The sequence below is a fragment of the Sinocyclocheilus grahami genome, unplaced genomic scaffold (assembly GCF_001515645.1).
Source record: "Sinocyclocheilus grahami isolate Dianchi unplaced genomic scaffold, SAMN03320097.WGS_v1.1 scaffold616.1, whole genome shotgun sequence".
Lineage (NCBI taxonomy): Eukaryota > Metazoa > Chordata > Actinopteri > Cypriniformes > Cyprinidae > Sinocyclocheilus > Sinocyclocheilus grahami.
The window spans coordinates 978,127-998,055 of NW_015505795.1; the positions used below are offsets into that span (position 1 = coordinate 978,127).

The 19,929-nt window shown below is 36.0% G+C and overlaps 2 protein-coding genes across 2 annotated transcripts in view; one reads left to right on the plus strand and one right to left on the minus strand.

Annotated features, from left to right (window-relative positions):
• Positions 1–13,847, minus strand: part of LOC107557722 (signal-induced proliferation-associated 1-like protein 2) — a 184,663-nt gene extending 170,816 nt beyond the window's left edge. The window contains exon 1 of the mRNA XM_016241243.1: positions 13,719–13,847. The gene's annotated coding sequence lies outside the window, so the exon portion shown is untranslated. The remainder of the gene's footprint in view (positions 1–13,718) is intronic.
• A 1,945-nt stretch (positions 13,848–15,792) lies between these two features.
• map10 (microtubule associated protein 10) lies at positions 15,793–19,192 on the plus strand. Its single transcript, XM_016241263.1, has 2 exons — positions 15,793–16,788; positions 17,440–19,192. Exons 1-2 carry the CDS (start codon positions 15,882–15,884, stop codon positions 18,858–18,860), a joined length of 2,328 nt encoding a protein of 775 aa, XP_016096749.1. The 5' UTR covers positions 15,793–15,881; the 3' UTR covers positions 18,861–19,192.
• Positions 19,193–19,929: the final 737 nt, after the last annotated feature.

Sequence of the window (19,929 nt, forward strand, 5' to 3'; positions counted from 1 at the left end):
CATTTTAATTAAATTGAGCTTTAATGATTCATAATACTGACAGCAGTTTTCAAAGCTCATTTTGACATGATCATTGCATTAAACGTGCTGTAATATTGTTATCTAGCTCACGTGTATTGCATGAAGAAAGAATCTGATTTCTAATATTGTTTGCCAAAAGAGGGTCAGATGAAGGAGGTTAGAGCATCAATCCATCCAGCATCAAGTCCCATGCGGCTCAAACTAACACAAACCTTATTATTGTTTCAGAAAATATACGGATTCGCTGTCCACTCGAAAACGCAAGGGCGGAGTTTTCAGATTTATCCACTCTGGGACCCGGGTTCAAAAAAATATCGGTTTCACTCTCCCAAAACGCCGGATCCGTGTGGACAAAACGCCTATACGATACAAAATGTATGCGTATACAGCTAAACGCCGGATCCGTGTGGATGGGGCCTAAGTAACCTAGTAGTAACCATCCAGAACACCTGATCAAAATGCAGAAAACCACTTAGAATACGAATATGAAAACTCAAATTTTTTTCTTACATGATGTTTATTTACAAGAAAAAATTTTACAATTTGACTGCTTAAAGATTTCTTTAAAATTTGATTAAGACCATTTTAAAGACCATGAAGGGAAAGCTGACAAGGCCAAACTTAAATTCACAAACAACAAGAGAACAAAAATGAATGACTGAGTCGCTTAAGGCCATACGAACAGGAACATATTACCCATGAAACCCTGCTCTCTTTTGGTACCAACCCGCGTATGTTTCTGTTCGCAAGTTAGCCTTACCAACTGTGCAAACTACACTTCTCGCACAGCAACTGTGAGAATAGGAACAGGAAAAAGGCTGAGTCGAGAGAAAGTGAATAGAACAGAGTCCACAAGCGACCGCATGCTTCTCCTCTCTCCCACAATAGGCCAGAGGTATATGCCCGAAATCCCTCTCATCTCAGATCCCAGGTCCGGAGCGTCAGGGTCAGTGTCCCAACTGTCTGGAGCCACTGGAGAAAAGCGAGTGGGTTTAACCCTCGTGGCCCCTGAGTCCAGCAGCAGCGCGGTTAATGACTGATTCACTTTCACCATCTCTACTTTGAGTCAACAGGCATTCACCAACCAGACTCAAACCACTGGGAAATAAGTTAAATCTGGATGTCAAAGACTAAAAAGATTATTATAAAGTAAGATGGTAAATTTGGTGTAGGATTTACTTAGAAACCATTTTCACTCAAAGTGCAAGTAAATTTCACAACACATTAAATTAAACATGACTCTTTTGAAGTATAAAGACTGAAAAAGTGTTTTATCTTTGCCTTTGAAAAAGCATTTTACAGTATACAGTAAAATATACCCGCCCCCCTTGAAGGTCAAGTTAATTTTATTTAATTATATTTTCTCTATAGTGATAGATCACAACAGAAGTCATTTAAAGTTACCTTTCTGATAGAACAGGTCTAGAACTTGTTCTTTCATTATGCAAACTAAATAGCCTTATGTTATTTATCTTATTTACACGATGGCATGTCATTTCGGTCTCTACGTTATGGTCGCGCTCTCTGTAACGCGCACAGCGGAGTTCCGCCCGCACACACACACAAGTGAGCCCACTCACACTAGTATTTGTAAATATTAAGCCGCAAAACGACTATTTAAATATGAATTCTGTGTGTCTCTGTTAATGAATGGCGCAGACGTGCGGTTTTGTTTACCACTTGTACTGAAGCGCGCGTGATGCTTCCGGTGATATTAGCGTCTGTTGTCTCACTAAATGAGGACATAAATACATGAACAACATCTCCAGAACTGCTCTGAGAGTCACTTCATCAGCATTTGACCGTTTCATTTGAGTAAAACTATCCTCATATCATATACACACAGAAATGTAAAGGTATTCACGGCAACCCGTCAAAATAAAAGTTTGGTTTAACTTGAAGGCATTGTGGCAGAAATATATTACTGTTGTTCAGTAGAATTTACGTAATAGGCTGCTACTACTACTACTAGTGAATGTACACAAATAAAGGCAAACCTTTTACAATTCCGATTATCTTTAGGACTAAAAGGAATAGTTTCTTCCACTGTTAGAAGGAAAAAAATGCAAGTGATCGTGCCGGCGCTGCATGCGCGCACAGTTAAGCATTGCTACCTTGACAATGCAGCCTGTTCATTGTCATAATAAAATACAGTCAGTCAAACATATGGAAAAAAAAAATGTAGTAAAATCTGTTAAGCCGTTAAGGTTAAGTGTTATCACTGTACCGCAGTGATGTTATGCAAAACATTTTGTTTTACGTGGATATTGGAACGCGAGTGAAGTACATAATAAATAATAATTTGCCATTCAAATAGAAACATTTGATTTTGTGTGGAATGAGAGACCCAATGTTGGTTTTAGTTTCGTTTTAGCCTAAATGAATTCGTTTTGGCTTGTCGTTTATATTGCTATAGCTTCTTATATTTTTAATTCTTGTTCTTTTCTAAATACTGTCAATTTGAAAGGATTTGTTGTGGAGTGAGGGGAACTAAAATAGCCTAGCTATGTTTACAGTGTTTATTATAATGCTTGTAAACATTTCGCGTCCGCATTAGGCCTATTTCTGAATGACATAATAAAATGCGACTTATACGCGAGGGTTTTTTTTCCCCTAAAAACACATTTTTTATACACGTAGCGTATTTTAACCATGCAGCAAACCATTTTAAATATTTTGATAAATTACTGAAAAAATAAATAATTAAATGACTTTTTAAACCGTTTAACTGTTTGTATTAATCGGTCAAAATTCTTACCGTCGGTTAACCGGTTAAACGGTTAAAATGAACATCCCTAACTATAATAAAAAAAATAGTTTTGTTGATCCTTTTGAATTTTTAAGCCACGCTTTCAGCCACTCGAAAGGACATTAAACTTCAATGCAAATTCAATTCCGTAAGGAAAAATAGGATTTTTCATGAATCCTATAAAGCAACCTGGTATCATTTCGACTGTTTTGTGTGACATGATGATTTTGACTCAAACTGTTTACGAACAAGAACTGTTATCCGCACAAGGGTCAAACGCTGCAGACTCATCTAAGCGATGAAATCATTTTTCCCCTCCACAAGCAGCACTCTGTGATAAATTGTTCAGGATTAAATGCATGTAAGCCGTATGTTGGTCTTAGCCTACATTTCATTGAACCGCGTGTGCAGCTCATACTTCAGATGATAAGTGGGTCATAACATCTCACAGTACTCTGTCACCATATATCTCGACCCCTGACCAGACGGGTCGGCAGTCCTGACCCACATGGTGCCATCTGCATGCTGATGCTAATTCTGCAGCACCGCTTCTCCATTCAGACCTCAACTTTTGCTTTGGTCTCAGTGTTCTCCACAGAATTCTAAGAATGCAGTAGGGTTGTCGCGATACTATAAAAATGTCTTGCAATACTATACCACCTGAAGTATCACAATACAAAATAGTATTGTGATACCATGCAGTATTGTGTTAATTATTCATTCAAATCTACAGAATGAACCAAATTGTCCTTAATACATACATGTAAACGAAAAGATACCATATTTCCCTCTGGATACTTTATTAATGAGAATGAGTGGCTATTGTTACCAGTCAAATGGAATCAGTGTAAACTAAATCCATCTTAGTAGAGATGCACCGATCGACCGGCGACCGGCCGTCAGTCTGCCGTTTCCGAGCTGGTCTGTTTTGATGTCACACTTACGGCGACTGATAATGTATTGATCTCGTGCCAGATGAGTGAGTGTGTGAGAGAGACTCGTGCAGAAATCAAAACAAATGAGCGCAACAGCACACACAGAAAGTTATAGATGCATACTGCGGTAATAAAAACAAGAAATGTATAATATATAATTTAGGCACGCAACATTGCACGACCAAAATGTTTCAACATGATTGCAATGTGATTATATACAATAGTACACTGTAAAAATTGACCATGAATTTAACGGTAAAAGACTTGTTAAATGGTTAACGGTAAATTCCCCTACTATATACGGTGAAAAACTGTATTGGACATTACATGTATTGGACATTAATTTTACGGTAGTATACCATTTTTGGAAGTGAAAAATACCTTATAAGTTATAGTGAATAACCGTAAATTGACATTCCCAGAATTCCCTGCGTTACATTTCAGATTTTATGTTTTTTTGTTGAAATAACTATATTTCTTTTTAGTTTTTTCTTATCAGTTTTGTATATTAGGGTTGTGTGTTACACCTAATGTTGTTAAATGAATGTTTATTGCTTCATTTCAGTTTCATGTGTGTTACCGTGATGGTGTTTGTGTGAATGACGCTGTGCACCTTCTATACATGTTATTATTTAAAAGCTGCTTGTGATGGGCTTTGGTTCATCGTGTGACTTTCTCATCACCTCCTAAATTTGGTGGTTAGTGTATTACAAAGGCACAAAACAAAACAAAAAAATGTCAGTACTTCAATAGGTTGGTATATTAACATTATATCAGTTAATGAAATGACGGTATTTAACTGTAAATTTAAGTTCAAACCATAAAACCTAAAATGTTGCTACTGTATTTTTTACGGTAAAATTCCGGCAACCACAGCTGCTGGTTTTACGGAATTCTTTACAGTGTAGTTCAATAAGTTAAAATTAAGTGACTTATATTTTAGACACAATATTGACTGTTTTTGCTCAATTTCGCTGATGAAAATGGTTCCAATTAAAGCCACAGCAGAACTGTTTTGTGTCTCAGAGCAACACAGCGGTGTTTTGTTACTGAATGAATCCACGTTTTTGAGTCAATGATTCAGTAACCCATTCATAAAGACAGTAGTCACTTGCCTCGTTTCTGAATAAACTGTTTGAACGAATCTGTTGAATGAAGGACTAAATTATCTAATTCTGAAAATATTTTCAAATCATTTCTCCTGATAAACTGCAGCGTGAATAACAATATCTCATTGCAAAATGAACTGAAGCGTCAGGCAAACAACAGCACATAAGGTGTGAATTCTATACAGTACACTACACATTTACTATAAAATTAATGATTTAAATAGTGTACCTGCACCACATACAGCATCACTTATGGTACTACAGTACTGACGATAAAAAAATACAGCAAGTATTTTGAAGAATTTATATCACGATACTACCGGTATACCGGTATATTTAGCTAGAAATTGGGTTTATAATAAAAATATAGCCTATGTTAATATCCATTTATTGGTAATCTATTAATTTAAAAGGGTCCTATTGTGCTTTTTCACTTTTTCAACTTTATCTAGCATGTAATGTTGCTATTTGAGAATAAAAAGGTCTGCAAGGTTACAAAGTTCAAAGTTCACTCTAAAAAGAGATATTCTCATTCACAGGAATCATATTTCAAGAACTACAACAAACAACTACTACAAAGCGCTTATTCCGAATATTGTGAAGTCACAATGTCCCTCATTTAAATAATTCCTGCCCACGATTGAGCTGCACTAGACAAGTCGAAGAAGAAGAGCTGCTTTAGTAGCATATTTCAGGATTGGCTTCGTCGAAAAAGGAACTAAACAGAGCATTCGAGACAGACTGGGAAGAGAGGTGCTGCAATAATGCAAATGTAAAAAAAAAAATTAAAAATTAAATAAAAAATAATGCATTTTTGGAACATGAAAACCTATTCTAGTACACCCCAAAAACCAAATAAAAGTTTAATAAAAGGGCATAATAGGACCCCTTTAATACTATACAAAAGATCGGAATTATTTTCTCTTTGTTTTCCAACTTGATGCATATGAAACTAAATAGATTATCCATAACAAATAAATATGTGTTTGGATCAGCATTGTTATTGTTAACTAAAAAAAATTACTGAAAATAATAATGAAACAAAATATAAATATTAGATTTTTTTTTAAAAAACAAAACAAAAATACAAATTCTAGTGAATCTACTCACTAACAATACTCTTACACATTGAAAAAAAGCAAAAACACTATTACAATAATAGACAAAATAACAACTGTAAGACATGTAAACACCTTAATTCATATACTTTTATCAGGGAAAGTTTGTAAACGGATTAAGAAAAACTTAATGTTTTGACCTTTAGCCCAATTACTCTTTGCATGTAAATATGATTACCAGCACTCTTGCAGTTCATTCAGTATGCATGTCGGTTTATGTTTTGACATGAACACCAGAGAAAAACCAGATGATCTCATTTATAAGTCTGGCATCAGTGCACAAGCAGCTTCACATTGAAAACAAAACACACAAACAGCAAAACTAATATGAAGCATTTAGTACCAACCCTACATTCTCTAAAAGTCAGTCAGATGCACATCAGTTGAATTCTACATCCATGTTGTGCTCAAAACCCATTAACAACATGTTCTTCTTAAACTTCTTGACTAGTTTGAGACTAGAGAACAATCCCAGAGAACTGCATCCATTAACACAAAGCACACTCTGGAGGAAATGTGTTAATAATGGGCCTCCACATTCAGAAAGCATCCATCCATTCATCAACCAACGCCAGATCACATGTGGCATATGGCTGGTGATTGGATTACAGCAGTTAAATCGACCACAAATGCACATCCCTGACACATGTGGGCACATAAATATACATGCTGGAAAAAATAAGGAAACAGGCTGTATGACACCCCATTGAGCCTACAAAGAAGTGTTTGAAAAAGCAGTAGGCTACAGTACACGTCAATTGAGCTGTTTCTTCCACTACGGTCCCTGATGCATGAATACTGCAAGACGTCACTCGTGTGGCTGAGAAACGCCAACATCTCTGACAACAAAATGGATTTGTGATGTAATTTGTTCAATGTTCAAATACTTCCTTGGATAATGAAACAATGTGGCGCTTTCATAACTTCACTCTGTTTGTCTGAGTGGCCTGACGACATGTCAATTTATGACACCACTGAAATGAGTTCAGTATGTTAAACAATGAAAGGGGGGGGAACACATTATTTGTGTAATTTAACTGGGTGCTTATAGTGCAAAAATTACCCACTTCAGCTTCATTTACTGCCAAAAACTCTCATATAGACGTTGCAGTAAAGCCATGATGCCAGAAACAGAATGGGATGAGTGACAGAACGAGGAGATAACCAACTTATATTTCATCTGCAAAATATAACATGCTTACATTGGGCCTGTAACGTGATTATACGCGGCTGGAAAATGCATGCTCACACATTCACCTCTGGTCATGCTTTAAAAAAATATATTTGCAGCATGCAGATCCACTAACTTTCTGCTGTAGATTTCATTCTAAAAACATGTTTAAGTTAGAAGAAAGAAAGAAAATCTGCATTTATTATTCATTTGATCAAAAATACAGCAAAAACAGTAAAATTGTCAAATATTTTTACAATTTAAAATAACTGCTTTCTATTGTAATATTTCGTAAAATGTATTTATTTCTGTGATCAAAGCTGAATTTTCAGCATCATTACTCCAGTCTTCAGTGTCACATGATCCTTCAGAAATCATTCTAATATGCTGATCTGCTGCTCGAGAAACATTTCTGGTTATCAGTTAAAAACAGCTCATATGTTTGTGGAAACCGTGATACTTTTTATTTCTCAGAATTCTTTGATGAACAAAGTTCAAAAGAACAGCATTTGAAGTTTAAAATCTTTTGTAACATTATAAATGTCTTTACTGCCATTGTTGATCAATATAATGCATCCTTGATGAATAACAGCATTCATTTCTTAATCTTAATCATTTGTAACCACACTCAGAGATGCACTGTGGGACTGAATCCATACACAATAACAGACAAAAGGGTAAAGCGACGTCAATGACAATGCCAAAATTAGCAGCACCAGTAAATCATCTCCGCTGATACCTGCGCAGAAACGCACGACAGCGTGCAACACAAGAACATCTAGAAGAAACTCAATCAGGGCGTCTCCTTCACCCAGCTGCAAGAGGAGATGGTGTCGGGGTGTACACGCGTGCACACTGACGAGTGAATGATGGATATATACCTGCTCAGATTTCATATGTATATTCATGTCCTTATAGCGAAGAACAATGTCAAGTGTTCAAGCCAAAGATCAGGACACAGGATACAGCCAGAGGTTAAAGAGGGTGTTACACAACCTGCCTTGCAAATAAAATAAATGTATCCACAGCGTCCTATCATTCAAATCATGAGCCAAACACATCTAAATGAGATAAAGACGCACAACAAGAGTAACTTGTAAGCACAACAGTGACATTCAAACTGTTTAACCTTATTCAATTTCTAATGTGAAGGCAGCGGTGGACTACTAGTAACCAATAGGACGTCTAAAATAAATTTGATATAGGAAAACAAGATACATTTCTAGCTTCAACATTATTTGTTCTTCAGACATTCATCTTTAGTTACTACACAATAAGTGCCATCTGTATGCAAAGTGACCTGCATTTGGTTTTTGACCACTTACAATGGGTAAAATTCAACAATTTGCTCATGGAGCCACATTGAGATTCCCACATCTCTGGAATTGGACCATATGTGACCTTAAAAATAAACATACCAAAAGAAAAGTTTGTTAAGAACCAGAATCTTAAAGGATATTCAGATATCTTTAATACTTCTTGAGTTACAACCATGCAAACCTTTGGGAAAAAATTTGAAAAGTGCTTTTTCCTGTGTTTGAACTGTAATATACAACAACAAAGCTTGCCAAGTCAACAGATTTCACTAATAGACCAAGCAATCACTGTGTAAAATAATAATATAATGATGCTGCCATCTTTCTAAAGCCATTTTACCCTCCTGTATTTTGGCTCCAAATCTCAGGTGAACATTTTTATTTTGACCACCCTCTACACAATAGTGAATTACTTAGTAAACATACATCCATGAGATTTAATATTTTGGCTTTCTTCACTATTTATTTTAGTCTTTCTTGTTAACAAATGCAAAAATTTTAGTCTGGGAAGTTTCTGAAATTTGGTTGATTTGACACAGAATAACCCAACAGCATGTTTGAGAGCTGATAAAACACTTCTGTAAAAAAGATTACATTTTCCACAATCCAAAACCAACAAAAAATATTTATTGTTGTGATACTCGCATCTCCGCCAAATGACAACAGTTACACAAATGCGGTTCGAATAAACAAACAGGCCTGTTGTGGTATCAACCAGCAGCTGGCAGAGATCTGCCATGATGATGCCAGTCACAAGTGTTGGTCATTAACAAGTACAAGAGAGAATGAACCAAACGGGTGACTGATTACAAACCAAGCACAAATTTGCATGGCTAAAAGATCCATGATATGCAATCAAAAAAATAATGTAAATAATTATAATAATAATAATTAGAGGTCGACCGATATTGGTTTTTTGACAGCCGATGCCGATATCTTGGCAAGCAGGTTGGCCGATGGCTGATATAAAGCCGATATAATTTTATTTATTTTAATTAATATTTAAGAAATTAAAAAATAATTTGAAAATGGATTAAAAAATAAATGTGTTAAATAAACATACGTATACTTTAGATGACAAAGTATTTTTCATAAATAAATATTTAATAAAAAATATAATAAAAAAAAGGAAGTAAACACTGTAACCAACAGGGCAATCAGTATTCTGGGAAGTTTGTGTGCATTGGCAATTATATTTTTTCAAATAAAGCTAAGGTAACACTAATTTTACATAGAGCACACTTGTTTGTTTAACCGTTTTATCTGATTATTAGACAGATTTCTGACCGTATTAGACAGAACTGTTAACGACGACAGTGAACAAGAGGGAGAACGTGAGCACTGTGTGCTCAGGAGCTGCTGCTCTCAGCGCCGTCAAAATAAAAGCCTCGAAAGCATCGGCCAAACAGGAAAAGTTATCAGCCGATGCGATATTTTTAAAATGCCAAATATCGGCCGATATATCGGTCGACCACTAATAAAAATCTTCTCCCGCTCTCAGCGCCGTCAAAATAAAAGCCTCGAAAGCATCGGCCAAACAGGAAAAGTTATCGGCCGATGCGATATTTTTAAAATGCCAAATATCGGCCGATATATCGGTCGACCACTAATAAAAATCTTCTCCAATGCACACAAACCAAAAGTTTCTGTGATATTCTGGTCTGTAGATATGATTTGAGTTTGTGGACTGCCTATTTTAAGATTTTGAGGAATCATTCATGTTTGGCGTATAAACGTATTTGATGAAGTTTCATACTCCACATCAATGGTTTCTATAAATCACTATAAGCATTAATAATAGCGACTATTGCCTTAGGAAAGGCCATTTTTGATGGGCTCCATTAGATGTTAAATGAGTTGCCAGTAAACATGAAGAGCAGATGGCCTCTACTAATCCATTTAATTTGGAGTCCATCTCATCTCTTCTGGTTAAACATGAAATATCCTTGTAATATCACACAATGAGGTCGATAACAGCGATAAACCGTTGTCTTGGCATACTTTGGGCCTGATTGCCACGTCTCAAGATATTATTTTCCTATCCGACGGATTAGATGCACAGCTAAGATTCATATGTTTGTTGTCTCACAACCCTGTCCTATTCAATCAGATTGGTATTACAGTACACTGAAACACGTTTCCATATCCGACACACTAAAACAATGCAAATAACCCATCAAAACGCCAACTAACTTGGTGCACATTAAACAAAGAGTTCCTGCTCGATGTGAGGGTAGCGAGCAGCTGTCCACCTGTCCTGACAGATGTTATTTTCAAGAGAGGACTCCAAAATGAGCTTTAATTTCCTGTCATTATGTTATGAATGCATTCAGAAGTGCAACGCAAGATAAACATCCGTCTGCAGTCACTGTGCCATCTAAACCCAGCGATGGGAAGACAAACTTCTCGTTTCTCCCAGAGGAAAGTAAGGAAACAACGAGGAAACTTAAACATGCCAATAACAATGAAAATGTACAACTTTCTTAATCTAGTCAAGCCAAGGCACCTTTATATACAGCATTTTACACAATACAGATGACTGTTTTAATAAACAGTAACAATGTTAATGTTGCATCAATCATGTTGCATCAATTTTAAAGCGCTTTCAAATTTCAGCTACAAAGCATCTCTACAGACGACAACAGTGTAGTGCCCTATGAAATCCATTTTATTTTTTCCCAAATTCATTTTTTTCCGTTTTAATTTTTCTGGACTCCTTTCTATGGGTAGGCGTAAATTAAATTTCATTAATCAAAAAGCATGTCTAACTAATTCAAATCATGAAACTTATTTAACATCAATTTATTACAACACTGAAACCACTGCAAGCGTCACGCGCGCTTCAGTATGTGTAGTAAATGAAACCACACGTCTGCTTAATATTTACTAGTCCATATCACGATTTGATTAAAGTGAAATGACCTACTTTTAATTACTTCATCCAAACTTTGACAAATTCCGTGACATTCCGCGTTATATACAGTCAATTCCATTCTTATGACTGGATTCTGTAATACCGTCCGCGTTTTCTGCATTGCAGAAATCATAGGGCCCTAACAGTGTCATTGTTTAGATTCAGAATTGAGATTCATTGTTGATTCAGTTCAGTTCAATGAGTGTCAACGTTGTCAATTGTTGCCTACAACAAGAGTCTATTAAGAGACTATTTAAAATGCACACTAACTAATACCATAGTCTTTCACCTTGTCAATATTCTCACCTCACTTCACCACAATGCGGCAGTGGCATCTTTGTAGTTTGTTTAACTTCTACCAAATGACAGATCAATTAGCGCTGTAGAGTTTGATTGGATGAACGGCCTTTGAGGTCAACAACAACAGATCTGGGATTCAATAAGTCAATTTATGCATGCATGACTAGACGGTTAGCTGCTGTGTGTTATTTGCATTTAATGTCGGCATTAAATCAAAATGCATCCAATCTATTTTCTAAATGCATGTTGATCTTAGTGTGAACATCTCTCTTGTGCATAAGCATATATTTAACTATTTTTAAATGCAATGCTCATTTCTTAAAATCCAATCAACAACCGATAGATTGAACCCAGCCCTACATTTTTTTTTTCAAAATTCCATTTCACTCGGATGCAGTACAGAACAAAATATCTTTTTTGTCGCTACTTCCGTTTCATCACAACTTTAACAATGCATTTTTCCCACCATCTACAACCAAATCACTTTTGGGGAAAATAAACACTGATAGTTCACATATGGTTGTCTCTATGCATTAGGCCTAAACTAGACTAGGAGAAACTATTTTAGTAGCACACTTCACCTTGAAGAACAATGCACTTCTGAGTCTACAAAGTATAAAGGCTTTCCAGGTGGTTTCATCCTTAGAGACTGGGATGCAATTTCGTTCGGCAGCATGAAAGAACTGAACATCAGAAGGATTTTCTCCTGTCCGTGTCCCTCACGTATTACTGATATGGCTATAAAGAAAATGGCTTTATTAACCTTGACACAAGGACTTGGCTGTGTAACTTGTCTAATCAAACGTGCAATTACCTGACCACAATCTGATACACGCTGGCCGTTCAGAAGACAGAGAAAACACTCATACTGAAGTCCTCCGAGTGACACACACAGCATAAAGATGCTTGCACTAAATTCTAAACTGTTAACAAAGATATTAAAGCACTTATGATTTCTTTGTTTAGAGCAGAATTAAGAGTGATCACTCATTATTAACTTTAAAGCAGCACAGGCTGTTCATTCCCTTGCAAAAAAGTACAATGGCATCAGATATGGTATTTTAATATACACTATGCTACTGAATGTCACATTCATATGCCATGGAATTTACAAGGTGAATATGATGAAAAACAAAAACAAACATGTTAGTGTTGTTAGTGTTATCTGTGGTTTCCACAAAAGAAAAGGACAAAAAATGTGATCGACCAAAGCCTACAGTACAGATTATACTTAAAAATATATACTTAAATATCGTTGTAAATAAAGTATCATTACATAGCAAGATATTTGTCACTCAAGCATCACAACCGCAACTAAACAGTAAACATAATAATTAAAACACTCACATTTCAATATGTCTACCATATAAACGGCATGTTATTGTGGTATAGTTTCAGATGACCAAACTCTTAATTCTGCCTTGCAAAGACTAATGGATTGGAAACATGTGCTATGGATAATCACTATAATAGAAAATGTGACAATAGCACTGGACTGCTGATCCAAAAGAACATGCAAGAGCCCTCTAGTGGATATCTGACAGCCTGTGTTTAATATCAACTTTATCTTGACTGCCTTTGTGTTATTTAAAGCACAGTCCCTGGGCTACATTTGAACCTGATAACTCCAGAGATACAGGAAAATCCCATAATAAATACAATAAAGATGCAAAATGACAAAATGCATGTGTCATGAGTCTGTGAGTTCTCAGTATTGTTTCATGGACACACACACACACACACACACACACACACACACACAACAGTGAGAACTGATTTTTCACAAACCTCCAAAACAGAAGGACTTTCTCAATACTCAGTGAGCTGTCAAGCACGCATCATATTTAGGCATCATTTGCGTTGATAACAAGTAACGCGCCCAAAGCTGCTGCACGCGACTGTGACGCCTAGGTAGGCAGCTCATTAGGTCACAATCCAAGGGTTTACATTACTAAACCTGACACATCTTTACTAAACTAAAAGAAACTCACCGCAGCTATTGCTACAAAAATCGCAACACAATAAGTAACAACCACAGACTGTCTTGCCTGGTAGTGGGCTACTTTTCAAAAAAGTGAGCCTTACCTTCAGCATTCAGAGTAAAAGAAACTCCCATAACGTCAGTCTCATTCCTTTAAAATGCAGAGCCAGTGAATGATCCTATTCCACACAGAAACACTGATGCTCTCAGAGCAGCTGGTGTCTTCACCCTCCACTCACTCAAGCCAAATACTGGCGTTTGGTCGCATCACATGAAGCCGGTCTGTGGCTCCGCCCACCGCGGCAGGTGATTGGTTGAGCTGTTGCCAAACTCCACCCACGCACTTGTTCACAGGGAGGGCAGGAATATACACTATATATGCAGTGATAAATAGACTTTTCACCAAAGGTATTTCTGAAAACTTCATAGTTGTCACATCAGGTCATTTAGGTTGAGATTGTTTGGTCTTCGGGTATTTAAGGTTGAAATATTCTTGGATATCAGCTGAAAAACAACTATGATCTGAAGCTGGAGTAATAGTGGCCCCAACTGGAAGACTGAAGAAAAGCTTTTTTACAGGACATCAAAAAATGACTTTTTTGTCTTAAATACAAATTAGGATTTTGAAATGAACCACATTGAGTGTGCTTGAATTACATGTTTAAACTATTTGGTGAAGTTAACTTATTGACAGTTTTTTTTATTATTATATTTTCTAATATATACACACACACACATATATATATATATATATGCATGTATGTGTGTGTGTATATATATATATATATATATATATATATATATATATAATTAGAAAATGTAATGTTGTTTAAAAAAACTGTCAACTGTCAACATTACACTGGCCACTGGTTCATGTGTACCTACGCAATACTTATTAATAATAATAATAATTAAGAAAAGAAATAATGATATTTAGGTATTTATGAAAATATATATTCTGCTTGGATGTTATGTTATTTGCTTTTCTATTGTGCTGCTTTGTCAATTGGAATTTCCAAAGAGGGATCAATAATTCTTCCTTTTCTTTTTATCATTATAATAATAATAATTATTATTATTATTATTATTATTTAACAACCACAGAACAACATTAAGTCGCTTTGGATAAAAGCATCTGCTAAATGACTAAATGCAATGTAAAATTATTCAAACTAATAAAAATAATATTTAATTATTATAATAATTCAAAATAATATTCAAAATGTATCAGAGCATAATAAAAATAAAATAAAGACAGTTCCACTTATCTATCAGTATTATGCTTAGTAATAATATATACGCTTTATTAACATTGTACTTCTAAACAAAACACTTATTGACTACAATATTGTTTAAAATATTTTATGAAAATGATGAACTAATAAACTACTTTTTTTTCCTTTTTTTTTTATTAAGTACAAAATCTGAATACAACAAACTGGCATTAATTAGTATACAAAAAAGATTCTGGTATGGAAGGCTCAACACAATAGAATCATAACAAAACATTCCAAGAAACATAAAATATAAAATAAAAATAAATTAAATTAAAAATACATAATTACAACAAATTATATAACACAAACAAATCAAGTAGTTTTACTGCTTTTGGATTTTTCATTTTACTAAGGGCATCTGAGAAGTATTTTAGATCAATTTTAAATACAATAAGCAAAGGAGGAGATTTAAAATATCTACATTTATGTATAAAATATTTTGCTAATAATATAATATTATTAATCAAATCGTACAAAGCAGAGCACACTTTGGTTATTCCATATATTACATCTTGTACGGTTAGAGTGAAACCATCAGCAATCACACCCTTCTCTACCGTCCAGTCCTGCGATGCTTTCCAAAAAATCTGCGACAAACTACATGTAAAAAATACATGTTCTGTATCTTCAACTAAATATTTGCATAAATAACAGGGCTCATTTTCAAAATTACATTTTGAATGTAGAAATTTATTGGAGGGATATATCTCATTTAATATTTTAAATTGCATTTCTTTTACCTTGGGGAGAATAGGACATTTTAGATAAGCTGTTCTGAAATATTTAACAGTGTTTTTATCAAATGTATGCTCCAACTAATAAACTACATTTCCCAGTAACCCTCGGCGTCCGTGACGTATGAATCCTGAGACGATGCCGTTGCTAGGCGATGCGACGCTCTCTCACACACACACACCGCTTCCGAGTTCAGGTTCATCTCCGTTGCGTTTAACATATAAACAACCTCTCCTTTATAATGATTAGTTCTATATGAAAGCGTTGTGTTTGACTCTCACGCCTAAGAACATGTCATCAACGCAAGAAACTCTCTTCTCACTGGAACTGCTGATCGATTTCGTGCGCTTTGACGGTTCACGTGGCAATGTTTTGGATCCTGCGGTGGCTGTTCGCTTCTTAGATTTCCCCACACTGCTGATATACCAATCAAAACAAGAGCATCGTCCATCTAAATCAGGATACGCTGATCTGTGCCTATCACCCGAGGCTATATCTCAACCCGATGATGGAGAACATCGCGAGTATTTCTTCCATAAAGGCAAATCGTGTCTTTTTAAAATCAATTTGCACGCGTTACACGCTCATCTCACGAACACCCCTCTCTACGCAATGGTGTTGGATGTAAAAGATGAGATTGCTAAACTTATAGGAAGCTCGTTGATTTCGCTCGCTAAAGTGACGGAGAAAATCAAGCTGGATGTTGAAAAGCACGGTATTGGCAACCCATCCGCTTATGCAGAGAGACTGACCACCCCAATATGCAATCTAATGGGCAACAGCATAGGTGTTATTTCTCTGGCTTACAAGATTGTAAGTCTGGGAGCTCATTTAATTCCTCACATGCCAGAAAACAGAGTCTATGAAGTCGGTGTGAGCCGTGGAAAAGGAGGACAAGACCCCTCGGTGCATGCAAGAAGTCCTGAAAGAGATGAGATGCATTCTGTGAATGTCCTTTTGCAACAAATAAGCCTGGATGGACAATCTGCTGATATTGTGATATCAGAAGCAAAGCAGCCAGGGGTTCCAGCTTTTACTCAAACTGAAATGACAGAGAAAAAACAGAGGATCTCATGGTCTGAGGATGCACAGGAATACACCACATTCTGCCCTCCGCCTCTGGTTTACAGCTCCAGCGTGAAGAACCGACAGGAGAGGAAAAGTAATAATGATCAAAAACCTTTTGCACACAATCTACTACATGCCTTGTCATTTGATTGATAGTTGAAACTTTTTTAGCAAGTAAAAGGCCTTCAGCTCGTGCTCCAGATTTCAAATCTTTACTGATTTTTTACAGAATAACTTGCACATTGTTAGTAATATTTCAAGATGAGCATTTACTGGACTAAAGCAACTTAGGTTTACTTGATTATCCAGACATTATTTTTTTTGGAAAAAATCATGTGAGTATCAAATATGATCATCGGGCTTTTGAGGAACATTAATTAGTTCATCCCTCAATCCTCATTGTATTGCATTATATATTTTGATCATGTAAATATCATCTTACTAAGACAATATTGGAGATATAGAGTGACGACTGATATTTATATCATTTTATGTAAAGTAGTCTGTTACACTGGTATAAAGATCTCATCGATTTACATTACAAGCAACAGAACTTCATCTTTTTGGCTATATAAATATATCAGCATCTGCATCAAATTTCATATTTTTGCTCAATTAAACCTCCATATTTTCACCATATCATACTATATGAGCCATAAAGCCTGATGTATCGAATATGATACTCAACAAAAACACATACGCAAACTGTTTCATTCCAAAAAATAACTATTATTTCCTATTTCAGGCTTTACGGGGTTACTTGCAGCAATGGAGAGCCTTAATATTGAGGATCCAGAAGATGAAAATAATGAAGTGGAATCGTCTGACATGCGTGATTTTGCTGAGATAAAGGCGGACAGATCAATTAAGTTAACTTCAACTCCAAGGACGCAGCATAAAGAGACGGACTCAGCTCCATTTGGGGATGTTATCAGACAGTTACCACTTCTGAACGCTTTACTAGTTGAACTCTCACAGCTGAACGTCCAGACGGCGCAGCAGCAGCCCTTATCGGTTCATCCTAACCTTGCGTGCTTGTACACATCAGCACAGGAACCGTCAGACGCTAAACCCAAAGCTGAGAATCAGAACCCTAAACAGAGACTTGATCAATGCAAGATGAAAGCATTAAAGAGTGCAACTGGTGCGAAGAGAAACAAAGCAAAGTTGCAACCTAAGAAGACGCTTAAATACGGCTTGACAAACACGTTTCGTCTCAGACTCAAACTGGTCAAACAAGGTACCAAACGACACGAATGCATCGAATACCAGAATGCAAAACGGGACCAGCCATCATCATCTAACCTTAAACGTGTTCGCAAGGCAGTTAGCAGAGGTGTTCGTTTAGACGAAACTGTTGAAACACTAATTAGCAGTTTTGATATGCGCCCAACACCAATTCAAACTCCATCAAAATCGCAAACAAGACCAAGTATTGGAAAGCATATCACAAACGCACCAAATGAGGAATGTGGCCATTTGACTGAGAACGACAAAAAAGCTCCAAGTCAGGATTCAGACCAGCATTCAGCTTCATCTATTCATGATTCAAAGCTTAGCTTCCAGAGAGGAGATAGTAGAGCGAGTAGTAATGGCTTGAGTAACGGCTCCTACGGACAAGAAGAGTATCAGGACGACTTCACGAGCCTAAACACAACCGAGGGATACTCACCCGACCCGTTCAGCAGTCCAGAACCAAGCAGACGTAAAAGAAACAGCGGTTCGAGCACTTCAAGTTCCTCTCATCCAAGCAAAGGTCTACCTGTTCCTGTCAAAGCGGAGAACTCTCCACAACGTGCTTTTAAAAACACGCACGTCATCCGACCACGTCTTCAGACCTCCGCTCTGAGTCTGTCTTCAGATGAGGATGAGTTTGAGTCTGGAGGTCACAGGCCTGGATCGCAGAGCGCTGGACAAAAGGCTCCATCTGTGCGCAGGACATTTGGAAAATCGGAGAGCTTTGACAGTGACCCTGGTGATAAGGGCATGACATTTAGCCGGGTGTCAGAGGACTCCGATTTAGCCGCTAATAACCCGGTGCTAAAGTCCATCTCATCTTCAGAGCTTGAAGAGGAACGGGATGAACCGGGCTCTCAGGGACTGGACAAGAATTACCATCACATCTCAGAACTGGTGATCAGCAAACTTCCAGGCTATACACTGTGATTAGACGATGTTCATTTAATAACAGTGAAAATGAGTTTACACCAGAAACCATCTAACATCTGATTTATTAGTCAATATGAATATGTTTTTATATACTAAACTGTTGCATAGAACGGCATTAATTAGCAAGCAGTTATCCGTGTATTCATTCTGTTTTAACAAATGCAGCTTTTGATATGTTGGCATGTATTTACGAGATTTTATCATTAATCTATTTCAGAATTTGTGAAACAGCAAATAAAAAAAATGCTTGTTACCGCAATAAACAAACTGTTGTATCCAAATCACAGCCTTAAATCCACTGATAAATTATTAATTTATCCGGTGTTAAATCATTTAGAAGGGATCAAATGGGAATGTGGATTATAATGAATTAATATGCATCTTTTCTGACAAAAAAACTTTTTTTTTTAAATAACAGTAATGTTGAATAATACAAATTTGATAAATATATACATTATACACACACATATATAATACATATAAAGCAATGCATTTGTTAGTTTTTATTAATCTTTGTTGACTTTATTTAATAAAAGTACAACTGTTTATTGTTAGTTCAAGTTAGAAACTTATATTTTTATTTTTGAATGTGTTATATTTGACTTATTGGCACACCTCCTCCACAATATTTCTTTGATATTAAACTATTTCTTAAATTCAAGTTAAACTGTAATGTTAATGCATTTTTTTTTTTTACTAAAAAGCTGCTGGTAATCAGGCACGACCCTAAAGTAATACAATTGTAAGTCCTGTAAATATAATTATTTGACAACATATGATTGACTATTTCTCCTTAGCCTACACTTCTTTGAGAATAAATAATTTGAGAGTAAAATAAATCGTGCACTCATTTAAAACAAAAACAGCAGATTAGTGCATATTCCTTGTGAGAAATGAATACATAGCCTTACGCAATTAACTACATTAAGTTGCACAAGACCCATTTTTCCTCATTTATAAACTTTTGAATCCTTTTTTTTTATTATTAAACATTTATTCAGAAATACAAGTGTGACAGAATATATGCCAAGGAAAAGAGCCAGGGGTTCAAGGATGACCAAACAAT